General features: G+C 38.6%; 1 protein-coding gene across 1 annotated transcript in view; it reads right to left on the minus strand.

Annotated features, from left to right (window-relative positions):
• The window catches only part of SLAMF1 (signaling lymphocytic activation molecule family member 1), a 50,456-nt gene that overhangs the window by 13,500 nt on the left and 18,014 nt on the right, over positions 1 to 18,942 (minus strand). The window contains exons 3-4 of the mRNA XM_006895536.1: positions 5,517 to 5,612; positions 306 to 377 (exon numbers count right to left, since the gene is read on the minus strand). Coding sequence (XP_006895598.1) covers positions 306 to 377; positions 5,517 to 5,612 — 168 coding nt within the window. The remainder of the gene's footprint in view (positions 1 to 305; positions 378 to 5,516; positions 5,613 to 18,942) is intronic.

Consider the following 18,942-nt stretch of genomic DNA (forward strand, 5'->3'; position numbering starts at 1 on the left):
ATTCCACTATGCAACCTTAATTGTGGACTCTTGTGATAACCATAATACCCTATCATACATCGCTTTTAAATTATTCTCTCCCTCATCTGTTTCAGTTTTTAATTATTTCGATTACATACTCCCATCTGACACTAAACTTTAGTGAGCTTTTGGAGAATTTTTATTTTTTTATTTCTGCTTCCCTATTTTCTCCTGCTCCAGACCTCATGTGGAACCACAGATGTAAGATATGTGAGAAGTAGACACGAATTCTATGGGTAACATGATATATCCATCCCAGACATAAAAGACTGTAGAACTTACACCAGCGTTCTGGACTTGGGCGTAGATAGTAAGGCTTTTTGCTTCTGCAGTTGGCTGGATATGGTGTGCTTTACCTAGGAGGTAGGAGAAACATAGTAGTTATTTCTTGTTGATCCCCACCTTGGACTCTCTTCTCAAGCCTGTTACGTCTTCATCCTTTCTCCAAGAGCACCAGCTTTGGGCTCGTAGAGATGTAGATAGAACACCCTGAGTCCCAACCCCTGTGTACATTTGCCACATTAATATGAACTTGTAATTTGACCCCCGTGGGCCTATTTCACCATCTGGGAAATGATATTTGAAATACTTGTCCTGGTGTGCTGAGATCGTGTAGTGGTTAGTACTCTATGTTGTGAAATACTTGTCCTGCAGGATTGCTGTCCTAATGAAACTAGATATAATTAGGCTTAGATCAGTACATGGCACATAATAAATGCCAGTCTATGTTAAATATTCTTCTCATTGATGTTTCATTCTATGACTCTAATCTCTGTTGATTGGTGTACACATCTGACTTCTAAGTTACTTGATGATAGGAATAGTTACCACTGCATCTTCTGTATTTGCCAGCAAAGAGTCATGGCTTTCTGACCCATTGTTTAAAGGGCAGTTGGTGTGCAGCAGGCATATAGGAGGGATGATCCCTTTGAAACTATTTGGAAAATTAATCCACAATATTATTCTAATTATTATTCCAATTATTGTTGGTATGTACTGCTGAGTCTCTTGCAACTCATAGAGACCTTATGTACAACAGCCCTGAACCTTGCTCTATCTTGTGCCAATTGCACTACCTCCGACACACCCATCCCGATTACCCCAGTCACTGAATCAATCCACCTCATATAAGGTCTTCTCTCCTGCGCTGTCCCTCCACCCTCCCAAGCATAATGGCCCTCTCCAAGGACCGGTCCCTCCTCACAATATGTCCAAAGTATGTCTTCTCCAACACCAAAGCTCAAAGGCATCCGCTCCTTAGTCATTTTCCAACTCTCTGACGCATAACAAGTGATTGCAAAGACCATGACCTATATTAGACGCACCTTTGTCTCCAGAGAGACACCATTGCTCTTCAGTACTTTGGAGAGGTCCCTAACAGCAGACTTTCCCATTGCAATATGTCTATTAATTTCCTGGCTACTGGTGCCAAGAGTGTTGACTGCAGAGCCAAGCAAATCTTCTCCTTAGTGATTTACTGCCACTGAAAATCCACCAAAGAGTCAGCTATGGATTGGTTCCTACTCAATGCCACACAAATACAACAGTCTTTGCAAATGAATTGGCATACAGGCAATAATTTCACATAGTAATGATTGTGATGATGGTGCAGAATCAGAAAGCATTTCTTTCTGTTGTACACATAGTTGCTGTAATTGAAAGTGACTCCATAATACCTAACAACAACAACAACAATTTTTACAGAAGCTGGTCATTTTTCTTTTGGAGCAGCTAGTGGGTTTGAAACACTGATTTTTAGCAGCCAACTGCCTATCCAGAGCCCCTTGAATAGTGCTTGTTGGTGTTGTGATGTGCCACTGAGTCAGAACAGACTCATAGCTGACCCTCCAGTAGGTTTTCAGAGGAAAACAAAGTCACACAGAAGGAGCTAGCCCATCTTTCTACAGCAAAACAGTTAGTGGGTTTGAACCATGTGCTTTCTGGTTGGCAGTGCAGTTCCTTACCAATAGATCACCATAGCTCCCTTGATTAGCACTTAGAAGAAGGTTTATTCTTATCTGAAAGCAGAAGGTCTAGTTTGTATATGAGGAAGGTAGTGGAATGTGCTGCTATATGAATGTCTGATTAATAGGAATGTGGGGATAGGCAGCTACTGGGGAAGTGAAAATAAGTCAAGAAATGGAAATGCATTATTTTCTTGAGTGAGGTATGAACATGGCGTGTTGGAGTGGTTCTAACTTTTTTTAAAAATTATTAATTTTGATGAAAATTTACAGAGACTTTGGATTTTCATTCATTCATTGTTGCACTTTTTCTCCTGGCCACCCCTTCCCCCCAGTTTGCCCTTCTCTTTGAAAGGCAAGAGAAAAATTCTTTCATTGTGTGTTGTATGTTCAGTGGAGCGAAAGAGTACAATTGATCCAAAGCCTTTAGAGGTACCAGGTGCTATAAGCTGAGCCCTCTGAAACATAACCTTTTGGTTCTAGTCCATGAGCATTTCCAAAGTTAGAAATGCCTGCCCAGCACTCTCTTGGGTGCTGTAGAGGTAAACAACTAGAGCCAAGATCTTTCAATCTTTTGTGTCATCTCAAGTCTTTTAATTGAAGATATAATCCTGGATGGTCACATAAATGGAAAAAGCGAGGGTAACCATTGCCATTCAAAAGACCAGTGGTGTGAGATAATGCAGTCTCTTATACTACCCCTAACACAAGAACAAATTTTTCAGAAACCAGGACAATTCTGCTTAAAGTCAAGGAGGCTCTAAACCAAAACTCAAATTCATTTTCAGTCAATCACAACTTGTAGTGACCTGTTTAGGATAGAGTAGAACTGCCCTAAAAGGTTTCCAAGGCTTTAAATCTTTACAGAAATAGACTATTAAATCTTTGCCCCTCAAAGAGAGAGGTCAATTGGGAAAATAAATTATTAGGGTCTAATTAGCAAATATTTTAACTTTAGCATTAAAGCATCCATGTTCTAACCCTCACTAGTGGGTGACATTAGACAAAGCATGCCTCTCCATGGACCACTTCTCTTGCCATAACTGTTAAATGAGTTGTTAATAGTCTAATTTCCTTTTCAGCTCTCACCTAAACATACATGTCTCTAATGCTATTATGATTTTAAGTGCTTTAAATGTGCTGCTTTAAACCAAGTACACTTCTCAGAAGAAGCTCTGCTATTTGAAACCTTAGTACAGTTCCCAGAAAGAGTCCTTTAGGGTAAGTTTAAAAGCTTCAGCTGCTTACTGAAAGATCAGTCGGTGGAACTCACCAGCCGTTCCAGGGAAGAGAGATAATAACCTGCTACCACACAAATCACAGCTTTCAAGCCTGTGTGGGGCAGTTCTACTCTGTCTGTCCTACAAGGCCGTATGGAGTCACAGTTGACTAGACAGCAACAGGTTTGGAGTTTGGGGTTTAGACTGTTTCCAGATGTTTCTGGTGCTGCCCTTTGCTGACTATGGAATTTAAACATTAGAGTGTTAATTCACCTACATTAAGGATCTGAAAAATTCCTCATTACTCATTGGAATCAGAACCAACTCATAGCTGATCCTCCAGAACCTGAAGAGCATAGAAGGAGATTGTCCATTTTCTTGCCAAGGACCTGCGGGTGATCCAAATCACCTCTGGGTTAGTAGCCCAGCCCCTATGGAACACACCACCAATCTCTAGACTTTTGTCTTAATAGCTATGTGAATTACCTTCTTATATACTCTACAGCCAGGTCTACTCAAAGCTCACCGTCGTCAAGTGGATTCTAACTCACAATGCTCCTCCACTGGGTTTCTGAGTCTGTGAATTTAAATATATTTCTTCTGAACAGTTACTGCTGGATTCAAATTACTGTGAGATGCAGCCTTTGGGTTAGCTGCACAATTTGCTACAGACTACACCACCAGAGCAGCCAGCTCGTGGAGGAAATGAGACTAAAGTAGGCGGCTGTGCTAGGTGATCTAGAAAACATAAGCAAAACTCAACATCAAGTGCTGAGGTAAGGGCTTTTCTGAGAAGGTTTCATGTCAAGAACATTGATCTATTTGTGAATAAGATCAATCATCTGTGTGGTGGTGCAATCGTCAAGTCATGTCTTCATCATGGAAAGGCCAGCCAGGACATGTGAGTCCTGGGTACTGAGAGATTGAATCATAGGGCAATTTGGAGAAGAGGCCAAGAGATCATATATCTGGGGACATCAATTTAGGGGAATACTTCGGCCTTAACAGTCTCAGTCTCTTCTGGAAGATGAATTTTCCATACAATTTAGTTTGGTTTTTACATAATCACAAACTAAACTTTTTTTTCAAGTTGAGTCAGAATTTGTTTTAAAAGAGCTTTCTCTCTGTGCCTTCGAATGAGTTGTGCGTTTTCCCAGTGAGAAGAGCACTGAATGTTGGAGGAAATTACAGTTATGGTTCCCCCACCAACTTGGGTGACCTTCCTTGAGTCACTGACTCTCCATGTTTCTGCTACCCTATTGGTAAGTTACGTGGAAACAACTACTCTACTTTCAAAGGGAAGTTGTAATGACTGGAAGAAATGATGAAAGGTTTCAATCACTGAGTGAAATCATCTTATTGTAAAGTCCTTCCAGTGATTATAACTTCATTTGAATGAGGTTCAAGAATTCTCTGAATTCTACTTGCTAGTGAATACTGTTATACCTCTTCTATGGGTCTCTTTTGCATCCTGCACATATACTTATGGTACTCTTGTTATTGTTAGGTGCTGTCAAGTTGATCATAACACACTGTGACCCTATGTGACAGAATTTTCTAGGCTGTAGTGTTTATAGGAGCAGATTTTCAGATCTTTCTCCTGTGGAGCTGCTCCAGTTCAAAAGGTTGAGTTCAAACTGCCAACCTTTTTTTTTTCTTCCCTCGACTAGTTTATTTATAGAACACAAATACAAATTTGAACAAATTCTTTCCGTTTCCCTCACCCCCCCCATCAAATTGTACAGCCCAATGATTAATCTCCCCTCTCCCTGCACATCAACCTCCCTCTGCTTCCAGCCTCTCCCATGCCTCCTGGATCCTTATACTCATTCTACAATAATGGTTTTCTACAGTATTTATTCTTATGGGACTGAGTTAGTTCACTCAGCATAATGCTCTCCAGTCCCTCCCGAGTTAGGTAATAATTTACAAGGTTATTGCTCCTGCGTGCTGCATAGTATTCCATTGTGTGAACAAACTGCCAATCTTTTGATTAACAACCAAGCTCTTAACCATTTGCATACCCAGGATTCTTATTCCAGCATTTAGCCATTTTAAATTGACATTATTTTTGTGTGTGTCTGCCCCCACTTTAACTACCGTGAGTTATCTCTATTTTTATCTCTGTAGTTAGTATGAGAGATTAAGACATGTTGAAGTCCCCTGAATGGACAAGGTCCTAGTATTTAATCTTTTTTGTGAAAATGTTCCATGCAGAAAGTCAGAGTAGTGAGAATAGGGCTACACTTGTGGAATGAGGTACTTCTTACCACAGAGAGTCTGATAAAAATCTCTACTGTCAGACACCTACCTCTTCTTCTCAACCGATGTATTATCACATTGAGAATCATGACACCAACAATTGCCCCTAAGACCAGGCAAGCATACAATACCCATGGTATTGTTTCTGGAAAAGAAAAAAAAAAGGTTAAAGTACCACGAGTTTGAAACATACAACACAGAAATGAGAAGATGGAATCTCATCTCTTTCTACATTTCCTCCCTAGGAGCTGTTCATTCTCATAGTTTTACAAATCTGTTTAAATTACTGAAGTTTTCCAAATCTGTTTTCTTAATTTCTCTCACCACACTTGATGTTCATATCCCCACTTTCTAAAAGAGTTTTTCCATTTAGATGTTATAATTTCATCTCAATTACTATAGGTCTAAAATTAAACTTATCTTAATGTCTTTTTAAGTCAAACTCTCATCTCAATTTCTCTGTTTCCCCCCCCTTTCTATCTTGAATCTTCTGTAACTGCTTTGGTAAAAAGAACATGAAATCACATGTGCTGTCTCCACACTCAAGACCATTCTCAAGAGACTCTGAGAAGGAGAAAGGTCTACTTTTGTTTTTTAAAAATAAACACATCAGTGCTATTATTGTTCCTTCATGCAAATAATTGTATTGAATCCACTAGACCTGAACTAAAAGAAAAGCAGAAGCATTTTCCTTTTACCCTTCTTATATTTAATATTATCCATACAGTACCAATCAGAGATCCAACTTGTATTACTTTCTCTCTTTTACTAAGTCCTTTTTAACAAAAAGTAACATTTAGAAAACAGTGAGACTTACTGCCTTGATAAGCAAGATGTTTACCTCAAAAGATACAGATTGACAATTACTGAGGATTTACAATGAGCCAGGTACTTTTCAAAATGAATCCTATGTACTAACTGTATTTAATCCTCACAACAATCCTGCACTGTTATTGTTGTGTACTATCGAGTTGGAACTGACCCATAGCTGAACCTCCAGCTGGATTTCAGAAGCAGTTTGCTCACACAGGAGGAGATTGGCTATTCTTCTCCTGTGGATTGCAATCTCCCTTCAGGACTATCGTGCAAGTCCTTGCCACCAGAGCTCTTGATAGTATAGTTACTCTGAAATCTCACATTTTATGGGTAAGGAAGGAGGTGTAGAGATCATCAAGAACTATTGTTTGGTCTTTGAGTAGAGGAATGGCTACCTAATGAAGAAAGAGCTCTTGGAGACTTAGAGAGACTCTTGGAATGAGTAACTAAGAATAAACGGTGAGGGCCAACCTGAGCAAAAGTTCTAAGGAATGTAATAGCACTAGGGTTTTAGAAAGTGTAACAGCAGATGCTAATACTAATTTGTAAAAATGTATTCATCAGGACAAAAGTTGAGTAACCCTTCTTCTTATTGATTCTATAATGGATCTATTGAGAAGAAAATGAAAGGCAAAAGTAGGTGTGTTACAAAGGAATGGAATGCTTGAAGAAGGGTTCAGATGTTTATAGAGTTGGTCAAAGATACAGACTGAGAGATGTGAAGCTCTGGGAATTCTCATACACTGCTGGTGGGATTGTAAAATTGTGCAACCACTCTAGAAGACAGTTTGGTGTTTACTCAAAAGTTGAACGTAAAAACTCCATATGACCCAGCTGTTACCTTACTTGGAGTATACCCCAAGGAAATTAGAACTGAAACACAAATGGAGATTTGTACACCAATGTTCACAGTGACATTATTCACCATCACAAGAACATGAAAACAGCCCAAATGTCCAACCACAGCCAAATGGATTGAGACATTACGGTACATTCATACAATGGAATACTATGCAGTACTCATCAACAATTTTTAAAAAATATTATGTAACTTGGGAGAGGGTGGAAAACATTATGCTCAGTGAACTAACACAGTCTCATAAGGACAAATGCCATTATTATAACAATAGAAGGATAATTAGAAAAACATGTATGGGGAATTCAAAGGGCTGAGGATAGGTAGGGGCAAAACCACAGGGTAACACAGTTTGATGGGTGGAGGGAGGAGGGAGGAAATGAGAAGATTCTGGCAGAAAAGACAAGGTAATGATGGGCAAGGTTGAATGATGATTAATTTTCTAAAACATAATTCATGGGAATGATTGTATGAAATGATGTGAATGAAGAATAGTGTGAAACACAATGTATACAAACTTTGTAAGCAAACCAATTAAAAAATAAAAAAGATACAGACTGAAGTCTCTATGAATTGAAAGAAGGCATCCTACCAGGATTCAAGTGGGCCTTCAGCCTGATGCAACCAGAAGTTATTTTATGGATTTGAAAAAACTCTTCCTTTGTAGTCTTTACATACTTTGGTAACTCCAAAGAATCTTTTAATTGATTTTTTTTAAAAAAAAACTTCTTGTTTATAGATTCTCTTTCCAAAAAAATACGTATGCTTTAACACTGCCGAAGTAGGCAGTATGGTGGCTCAGTGTTAAAATTTTCACCTCTTTCATTTTGAATTCCTGGACAATGCATCTCAAAACCAGTCACCATGCATCTGCCAGTGCAGTCTGTTTCAATGATGCTGTACAGGTTTCCAAATCAGGATAGACTAATAGGAATAAAGAACTGGTGATTTCCTTCCAAAAGAAATCCAGTCAAAATCCTGTAATCTAATCCTTGTTGTACATAAGGTTACTATGATTTGGGTTAGACTCAGTAACAGCTAACACCACCGCCAACAGCTGACAACCATATTAGAACCACCACCTCCACCATACTAGAAACTTACTTGAAAATAAAATCCTGTGATCTGATAGGAAAAACTAGAGGGCTAATAGAACTGTAGCAGACAAACAAAAAAACCTCAAACAACCCCCAAATCAAAAAACTCTACACATGTATGACACAACAACCAAAAACTTCATTGCTGTTTAGTTTAAATTGACTCACAGATGAACCTCCAGCATGTTTTAAGAGGTTGTAAATCACAAAAGGGGAGACTGCCCATCTTTCTCTTAAGGAACAGGTGGTGGATTTAAACTACAACCACCCGCCTTTGGGTTGGCAATGCAATTGCTTAACCACCAGGCAACCAGAACTTCCTTAAGTTATAATAAAACCCCAGAACTTGTATAAAGCATGAAGACTAGGATCACTGCTGAAATTGCAACTATTTCCTATGCAGCTCCAATTGGAAAGGTTTATCATCACTGAGAACCCTCTGTGTAGGAGTGTGTGTGTGTGTGTGTGTGTGTGAGAGAGAGAGAGAGAGAGAGAGAGAGAGAGAGAGAGAAGAGAGAGAGAGAGACACTGGGGGAAAAAAAAGATGATTAATTTTTGGCTTAAAATGCCAACTCAGTGTCTTAGTTCTAGCCTTAAAATGCCAGCCTAATGTATTAGTTATCTAGTTCTGTTGTAACAGCACTATCACAAGGGGGTGGCTTGAACCAAAGAAACTTAGTATCTCACTTTTTAGGAGTTAGACTTCAGGATACCAGCTCTAAGGGAAGCCTTTCTCCCTGTGGCTCCTGATTCTGGGAGTTTCCCAACACAGGGACCTGGGTCCAAAGGATATACCACTTCTAGTTCTTCTTTTGAGGTGGTAGGGAGGGTCTCCTTTTCTGCTTCTTTCTCTCTTTTTTATCTTTTGTAAGATCAAAAGTGGAGGCAGGTTATGCCCTGGGGAAACACTCATTATATAGTACAGGACTGTGGCCTAAGAAAGGGTCTTTCATCCCACCATGATACCCTTAAATTATGAGGAACAAAGGATCTGTTCTCATAATCCAGACAGATCTGAAAAGAAATATGGTCATAATTCTGGACTATGGATCTCAAACTTTACTTTTCCTACTAGTGTTTGGATATAAAATATTCTTAATCTAGTGGGGGAATATTCAACTGTAGTTTTTATCTTTCCTAAACCCTAATTTTGTCTGGAGAGGGTGCAGCCAGAGAGCTCTTTGGAGGCAAGAATGGTGAGGCTTTGCCTCACATACTTTGGGCATGTTGCTAGGAGGGGCTATTCCTTGGAGAAGGACATGATTCTGGTAAGGATTGAGGATTGGCAAAGGAGAGGAAGACCCTCAACCAGGTGGATTGATACGGTGACTGCTGCAATGGTCTCTTGTGTGTCACAAAGCATGAGGATGGTGCAGGATAGAGCAGGGTTCATCTCTTTTGTTCATAGGATTGCTATGAGTCATACTCAACTCAACAGTAACTAATAACAACAATTTTAGCTTCGAAAAATTAAGACTTATTGGTAAGTGAGCATTGGGTCACAGAGAACGTCTGCAGCAGCCTGAAGTGAGGATGAAGACAGCTGACTTTTCAGTGTATTTTAGCCTCTTGGGATAGATTCCTCAGAATAAAAGTGCTGGCGACTATGCTGCCTGCAAGATCATGTGTCTAAAAAGCCCATTAATATGTAACACAGTGTGAATGAAGAATAGTATGAAACACAATATATCTGAACTTTGTGGGCAAGCAAATATAAACACACACACACAGAGCAAACTGGGGAGTGGGTAGGGAGGAAAATGTAAACAATGAATGAATGAAAATTCCAACTTTCTGTACACTTTTGTTAAAATCACACACACACACACACACACACACACACACACACACGAGCGCATGTGCGATTAGTCATTGAAAGAACACAATGTGTTTGTGTGATCGAAGTAAAAATTTTGGTTTTATGGCTGTCTGTGTTTTATCCTCTATAAATTTTGTAATAATGGGGGGAAAAGTCCCATTGAGCTGTGAACTCACCCTTGTTCTACTCTCCGTCTAACATGTGATCATTCTTGCCCTTGAGGTCTACTTTCATGCTGTTGTTTCTGTTCCACCTTCATCTGTCCCCCTGCTTGTCTGGCAATGCCTGTTGTTATTGTTAAGTGCCGTCAAGTTGCAGGAGACTCATAGCGACCCTATGAAGGAGAGTCCTCAACGCTTGGGTGCCTTTCTTCCTCTCTCCAGGTTCATAGGGTTTCCAGAGGCAAGCTATTTGGAAGTGGATGCCACTCCTCCTTACAAGCTTGTTTAATTGTGGAGCTCCGCCCCACTCTCAGTCCGCATTGGGTAACCAACCATTAACACATTTGACACATCAGCGTCACAGTGTTCAGCCTCACATCAACCACAAGTGACCACGGTACGGCAACTTGTATCGATGTCTAGATTGATCATATTCCCTTCATATAAGTATTGACCATTCTACCTGATTCTACCTGCAACTCCTCCTTCTCTCTTGAACTCTATGATACCTGTTTTATATAATTTATCATAGAGTCAGAGTTTTGCCAGTATATTGTGTTTGCCATGGAGGCCTTTATAATTTATGATCATGATGATATTTGGAGTCAGGCATATGGATTCAAATTCTGAATCTACTCTTTAAAATCATTATGACTTCAGATAGACTACTTATCCCTTTGAGACCTCAGAGCCTCATCAGTATAATGAACATGGCAACATCTAGTTCACAGAGTTATTCTGATGAACTACTGAGACAGTATATGTGAAGTGTCCAGAGCAGTGCCTGGAGTCCAGCAAATGGCCAATAAATGTCAGCTTCTTCTTTTGAGTTAATTGCTCCACAAGCCTTCAGATTCTAGGAATCCAGAGACTAATACTAATACTTCTTTGCAGCTCTCTTAGAAATTAGCACATTCTTGTTGTAAGTTGAAAATCCAAAATCAATCCTTTCATGGATATTCAGAGATGCGTCAGTCATATAATTTTTTATGGTTTAGTTTTCCTTTCTGTATAACAAATGTAGTTATTTTAATTTTTTATTTTATCAAAGGGCTATTCTTTAATTATTATATTCATTTACATGAAAACTAAATGCCAGGGGTCTATGAGCCTTATGATTTTGGATAAATTTAAGCAAAGTGCTACTGGTACAGCTTGTTGAGGTCAAATAGCCCATGTTCCTGCACTATCTGGGAATAATTCTCTTGTTATACTCTAAGCTTTTGCTCCTACACTCTTACCTATTTTACTCTGTGGATAATGTTTCAATCCTTTTATGGGTGTCCGTAGAAAACCCTATAGCAGGCATTGTGTGGGTTTGTAAACACTCTACTGAAGAGTCACAGGAAGTGAATTCCAATGTTCATTAGGGAAACGCCAATCATCTGTAGACTCAGAGCCTCTCTCATTCTATTTCTGCAGTAAGGTCTTACTCTTTCTCACACATAGCAAACCAACCTACACCTTTGAATGTATTAGGTTATTACCCAAACAAGGATCTTCAGTAATGAAGCAGTTAACATGCTCCGTTGGTTTGAGTCCACCCAGGATTACATTGGAAAAAAGCCCTGGCAATCCATTTATGAAAAAAAAAAATCAGACCCTGAGAACCTATGGAGAACAATTCTACTCTGACACATACATTGGAAAGCCGTGAGACACAGTTGACTCACTGACAACTGGTTAACCTGAACAAATACAGACCTTTTCCTGAGGAATTCCGATAGCGATTTATTTAATAGTATTTTCCTACCTACTAATGTATACATTCTGCCATTTGTCAAGCAGTTTGTTATACTAGAAGACATACCACTGCTATGCAAAATACCAGCAGGGTCACCTATGATGAACAGGTTTCAGCAAAGCTTCTACACTAAGATAGACTAAGAAGGACTTAGTACTCTATTTCTGGGAAACAAAAGTCAGGGCAACCTTATGAATAGCAGTAAGACACTGTTTGCTGTAATTTTGGAAGATAGTTGGGAGATACACGCAATATGACTAGGGAAGAGCTGCTTCCTCAAAACAGTCAGCCTGACAGAGTGTAAAGTTTTCAAGGCCTTTATTCCCTGATGTGGAATGACTCAAGAAGGGAGGAAACAGCTGCAAATAGCCATTACTAATCAGAATATAAACTCTATGAAGTATGTACCTAGGAAAACGGAAAGCTCTGAAAAATGGAATAGAGTAGTTTAGACGGATATTCTAAAATTTGAATGGAAAACAAACTGTTATTGGCCATTTTGTAGCAAGCATTTTTATAGTCCTCTATGCCTCAAATCACAGAGAATAATGGCACTACATTCATGCAAAAAAGAACATTTCAAAATTAACCCTGAAGGATCAAATGTTCCTAGGATGCTACCCACAAGGTAGACCAGTTAAATTACTATTATTCAAATGAACTCACCAACCACTAACACTAATGATTAAAATAAATGAAGATTTATATGAATTTTTGCAGCCTTAACTGTATCAACCATGTGCATTGATAATTACTGATGGTTGAGATGCAAAAGTTATAAACAAAGAAGGACTGGCAGTTGGAAAATGTGGTCTCAGTGACAGAAAAATCACTTACTGACTTTATATATCAGAAATCATGTGATAAGAGTTTTACAAGACCAGTGGCTTACTCATTGCAAATTTTTCAACAACTTAAACAGCAACTATACATACAGACTTCACTAGATGGAATACACAATCAAATAGACTACATTTGTGGAAAGAGATGATGAAGAAACTCAGTCTCATCATGCAGGGATCGACTGTGAAATAAAACATTCATTGATCATATGCAAGTTCAAGATGAAGCTGAATAAAATGAAAACAAGTCTACTGGAGCCAAAGTTTGACCTTGCATATACTCCACCTGAATTTAAAAAGAATTACAAAAATACATTTGACAACTTGTACATGACAATAATCAATGTGGAATGATATAAATTATATAAGAAAGAAAGAAAGAAAGAAAGAAAGAAAGAAAGAAAGAAAGAAAGAAAGAAAGAAAGAAAGAAAGAAAGATAGCTCAGTTCAATTCATTACTGTTAGGTTGGAAATCAACTCATAACTCATACTCCAATGGATTTTCAGAGACAGAAAATTGCACAGAAAGACATTGCCTGTCTCTTCCCCCATGGAACAGCTGGGGAATTCAAACTGTCTGCCTTTGAATTAGCAATGCAACTCCCACTAAGTAACAAAAGCGAAAAGGTCACTAAAAATACAGGAAAGAAAAGATCAAAATTGTCGGAAATGACTTTGAAATTTGCTCTTGAACATAGACTAGCTAAGGTGAAATGAAATGAAGTAAAAAAACCTAAACAGTATTATGTCACACAGTAGTTGGATAAAACAAAATAAAATACTACTATGAAATGTGCAAAGACTTAGCATTAAAAAACCAAAGGAGAGAGTGTTCTTAGCATTTCTCAAAAAAAAAAAAGAAGAAGAAGAAGAACAATTTCAAGCCTCAAGTTGTAATAGTAAAGGATTTCAGGGGCAAAATATTGAACAAATCAGGAAACATTTAAAAAGATGGAAAGAATAAACAGTTACTGTACCAAAAATAATTTATTGATGGCCAATCATTTCTGGAAGTAGTGTATGGTTAAGAACCAATGGTATTAAGGTATAAGTCTAGACTGCATTGAAGTCATGGCTAAAAAAATGGTTTCAGAATGCATAGAACACCAAAGGAAAAAATTCAGCAATCAGATGCTGTGCTGGAGGTACTCATTTGTTTATATGCCAAGAAATTAGAGAGAAAGCTATCTGGTCATCTGACAAGAAGAGATCCATATTTCTACCTATTACAAATGTCAATGATTCTACAAGCTGAAAATATAAAACAATATCATTAATATAGCATACAAGTAAAATTTTGCTTAATTTTTAAAAAGTTACAGCAGCATATAAATAACTTTTTAAAGGTTAAACCACATAAGAAGAGGATGTAGAATAAGAGATATTTTTGTTAAGGTTAAATGGATCTTGGCCTAAGGCAGAGAATATCAGAAAGATTTTCACCTATGTTTTATTGACTAACCAAAAGTGTTCAACTGTATGGATCATGGTAAATTAGGGATAGCATTGAGAAGAATAGAAATTCCAGAATATTTAAATGTGTTCATGTGGGTAGACTCAGAGGCAGTCATTCAAGTAGAATAAGGGAATATTCTATGGTTAAAATCAGAAAAGATGTGCATTGGTGTTACATCTTTTCACCTACTTATTGAATCTGTATGCTGATCAAATAACATAAGTCCATTGCATGGCCTACATGGAAGAGAACTCAGCTTTAAGATTAGAAGAAGAATCATTAACAATCTGTAATACACAGATGACACAAGCTTTCTTGTTGAAAATAAAGAGGACTTGACACACTTCCTAGTGAAGATCAAAGACTACAGCCTTCAATGTAGATAACACCTCCAAGATAACGGAAATCCTCACCATTGGATAAATAATGTCATGATAAAGAAAGAAAAGATTGAAGTTATCAAAGAGTTTATTTTACTTGGATCCACAATCAATGCTACAGAAATATCAGTCAAAATATCAAATGACATATTGCATTTGAATATCTGCCGTAAAAGACCTCCTTAAAATGTTAGATAAGAAATACATCTCTCTGAGAACTAAAGTGTACTCAACTGCCAGCTAGAAGGCATTCAGAATCCTCCAGCTACTCTGTGAGAGAAAGCTGGACAATGCCCTCTTATGCGACTCACTGGCTCTAAAAATCTGCTGGAGGATTAGCTATGAGTAGGTTCTGACTCAATGGTATATAACAATGACAACAACAACTTTCAGTCAACTCATATGCATTTGTAACTGAAACATTAATAAGGAAGACCAGAGAAGAATTGATGTCTTGAAATTATTCTGTTGGTGAATAATATTGAATAGATCTTGGACCTACAGAAGAATGAACAAATTTGTCTTTTGTTTGTGCAGTCAGAATGTTCCTTTGATTTGACGCTGTAAAACTTCATCTCATGCACTTTGGACATTTGGTCAGGAGATGTCAATTGCTGGAGAAAAATATCGTTCTTTATAATGTAAAGAATCATTGAAAAGGAGGAAGATCCTCAAAATGATGGACTGATACAGTGAATGCAACAAGATCAAATACAGCAATTATTGTGAAGATAGCACAGGACTAGCCAGTGTTTTGTTCAGCTGTACAAGGGGTTTCTATGAGTCAGGAAGAACTCAACAGACCCTAGCTGCAGCAATAGCACTGTATAGAATGAGAAACTAATTGCTCAATGATAGAATTCTTGCCCTCTGGGCAAAAGTCCCAGGTTTGGTTCTCGAACAATGCACTTACATACCGTCACTGCCTGATAATGTTGGCTTGTGTATTGCTTTGTTCCTGAACATGTTGCAGCAAAACTTCCAGAATAAGATGGAAATTTCTTAAGTTCAATTAATGAAAATTCTAAGGATTATATCTGGTTCAATTTGCAAGCAATTATGGCAATGATGTGGTACCAAACAATGTTTTTTTTCTATTATGCATAGGCTTACCCGAGTCAGATTCTGATTTAATGACAGTTAAAAACAACAACAGTATCCAAGAATCTTGCCATGATTGTGTTGCAGAAGAGCACTGATGCTCCCTGGACCATCAAAAGAACAAACAAATATGTCTTGGACAGAGTGCAACCAGAGTGATTCTTAGAGGCAAAGAACATGAAGTTTGTCTCACATACTTTGGGCATGTTGTTAGGAAGGGCTGGTCCTTAGAAAAAGACATCATGCTAGGAAAGGTAGAGAACCAGCAAAAGAGAAGAAGACCTTCAACAAGGTCAATTGATTGATGCAGCAACTCTAACAATGGGCTCAAGTATATGAGGATGATGAGGATGCCGCAGGATAGAGAGCAGCGTTCATATCTGTTATTTTTAGGGTTGATATGAATTTTACTTGACTCAATGGCACCTAACAACAACAACATTATTATTATTATTATTATTATTTATGTAAACCATTTCACCTAATGCAATGAAGAAACTAAGGCTCTTAAATATATGTATATACACTTGGTGGAAATTGAATTAGAGATGGAGGTGTTAGAAGACTGTTCTGTGTTCTTCTGGTCTAATGTATCTTGAGTGCTAAATATAAGGTACCAGAAGAACTAAAAGGTTGCTCACCTTCCAAATAGCCTGCAGGTATGAGAGGGGAAGGAGCAACAACCTACTTTACATGTTTTATAATGACAAAAGGGACCTGGGAGTAAGTGTGTCTATGCTTTCAAAACATCACCTGTGTTCCCATTTTCAAACCACCACTTCCTGTGGTGGAAGCTCCAATTCTCCTCCTTTTTGCTTAGTCATGTTAACAGAAACTTTTTAAGGAGACACTATTCTCCTTTATTCACAAAGAAAACTGAGTATTTTTAAATGGAAGGTTTGTGAATTTTTTTCCTGGCAGCCTCGTTGAGATGGTGGAGCAGGTGAGTTGCTAAGCCCTGTGCCATTTATGGAGCATTTCCACACTGTGGTCTTCAGTTCTATTGCCTCTGGCTTACACGTGATAACTGGGTGTGTGAAGCGATTCCGTCAAGGAAAATGTAAGAGGGTTTGTTTTCTTTCTCTCTCTCCCCCTCCCCTGTGAAGCCTGTTTCCACAGAAACACAAAAGCTTCATAAGCTCCTCACATCCCCATACTTAATTCTTTAAGTGTGATAAAAATGAAGAAAAAAAAAAAGAATCTGAGAAACAAATGTAGTTCACCCCAGGAGACATTGAGATGTGAATGTAAAGGCTCTGAGGGTACCGGATCTCTTTCCTGCCTTTCATGTGGTTTGGCAGCAACTTTGCAAGGGTGAGGGTGTAATAACACTTGTAGAAGTCAACCATCTTCAAGAGGTACCTTCTTGGCCAGACAAGCCAACAGGGTGATTTAGTTATATATATCATACTGTCCCTCACACCGTAAAGAATTGTGACCTCAAGTGAAACAGATACAGATGACATTCGGGGATCCCAGAGCAACAAAATGAAAGAGAATTAGATTTGCCAGAGAAATGCAATGTGAACAGAAAACAGAGTACTGTAGGTACTCTGATCATCATCCAGGCACAGTGTGAAAATAGCTTAAGACAAAGCAAGCAGCCTTCCTGAATGAGGAGAACAGGAAAGCAATTTCACAGGATCTCCAGACGAAGGAAGAGAGATCGTGCAGATAAACCAAGGATAGATCAAGATGAGCAGAATATGACTTGGGCTTAAGGACAGAAAGTGCAGGAAGGCAGGTGGGCAACAGGCCTCTGGAGCACAGTGACCATGGATCAAAAAGGGAACAGCACTACTCACCAGCTGATCATTTGGGCAAGTGGCACTGAGAGTGGAGGATGCTTTGAGTGGTAAGTAGGGATCTTTCACTCTACTGGACTCCAGACAGCATCTCCGTCTTGCATGTGGACAAACCTAGATCCTGACCAGCAGCTTCACTCTGCAGTTCCCCAGCACCAACAACAGGGCCTAAGACAAGTGTCCCTCTTTCTTCACTCCTGCTGCTGCTAGTGGTGCGTTCCTCTGCCTTAACCTTGTGATAAATTATTTATCTTTCTCTAGCTAGAGTAGTGACTGCTAGTGTGAGCAATTCCCCCTCTCATCCTCACTGCCCTGCCCACATGGTGACCAGTAATTTTCATTTTCATGTCACCCTCTTAAGGTTCTGTAGTCATGTACCCGCACCCTACCATCTGGCAGTACACCCAAATGCCTGACCCAGAAACTGGCAAAAACACTTCCTGCTCCTGTGCCCCAGTGACTTTCAGACAGACACAGTAATCTCATCAACAATATTTGTAAAATCCTGGTGGGTGCTAACCACGCCTTCACCAAATGACAAGCAAGAGATCCTAGTGCCATCATCATCCAGTGTCCACCCAATTGCAACAACACACAGTTCACATTGCAACAGTTCTTGTAGGCTGTTTGTGCTAGCAATGAAACTCCTTATACTCCACTACCAGCTGCAATGCCAATTAGTGCATTCACACAAAGTCTACCCTGTTCGTTTAAGTAGGGCCTGACAGCATCCACTGTGGAGGCAAATTCCCTGAGCTCCAGAGAGTGTACTGTGGTTAGCAACAACCCAGAAGGACCCCATGGCTCCACAAAAGTTGTGGAGGGATTCTCAACACCCAACACTTGTTAATCCATATCAGAGTAAGAATCTGATCCCCCACCTCCACTCTAATCAGTAAATGAAGATATAGGAGTTTATGCAAAATATTTTCTCTGATTGTTACTCTAATAACATTAGAATTTCACGTAGAAAGAACAAGAAAGAAATAACACATGGAAACTTAAGAATATCTTATTTAAGAATTATTCAGTAGCAGAAGAAATTAAAAAGTACTTATAATCAAACAGATTTAAAACACAATATATCAAAACAGAGGAGAATTTATAGGAATATAAGAAAGAAAGAAGGCCAAAGTCAAACAAACAGAAAAAGAATGGCAAAAGAAATCCATAGTCACACGAAGGAAAAAATATATAAAGATCTGACCAGAAATAAATGAAATGGAGAACTACATAAAGAATCAACAAGATTATAACTTAGTTCTGTTAAATGATCAATATAATTAACAATCCACTGACCAAACTAATTAAGTAAAATAAATGAGAAGATCATCTGACTCAAAGTCAGATGATCATATGATTTATTATTCTGGAGATGAAAAGGTGAGGAAAAATGGA

The sequence above is a fragment of the Elephantulus edwardii genome, unplaced genomic scaffold (assembly GCF_000299155.1).
Source record: "Elephantulus edwardii isolate Elephantulus edwardi_28Jun2011 unplaced genomic scaffold, EleEdw1.0 scaffold00168, whole genome shotgun sequence".
Lineage (NCBI taxonomy): Eukaryota > Metazoa > Chordata > Mammalia > Macroscelidea > Macroscelididae > Elephantulus > Elephantulus edwardii.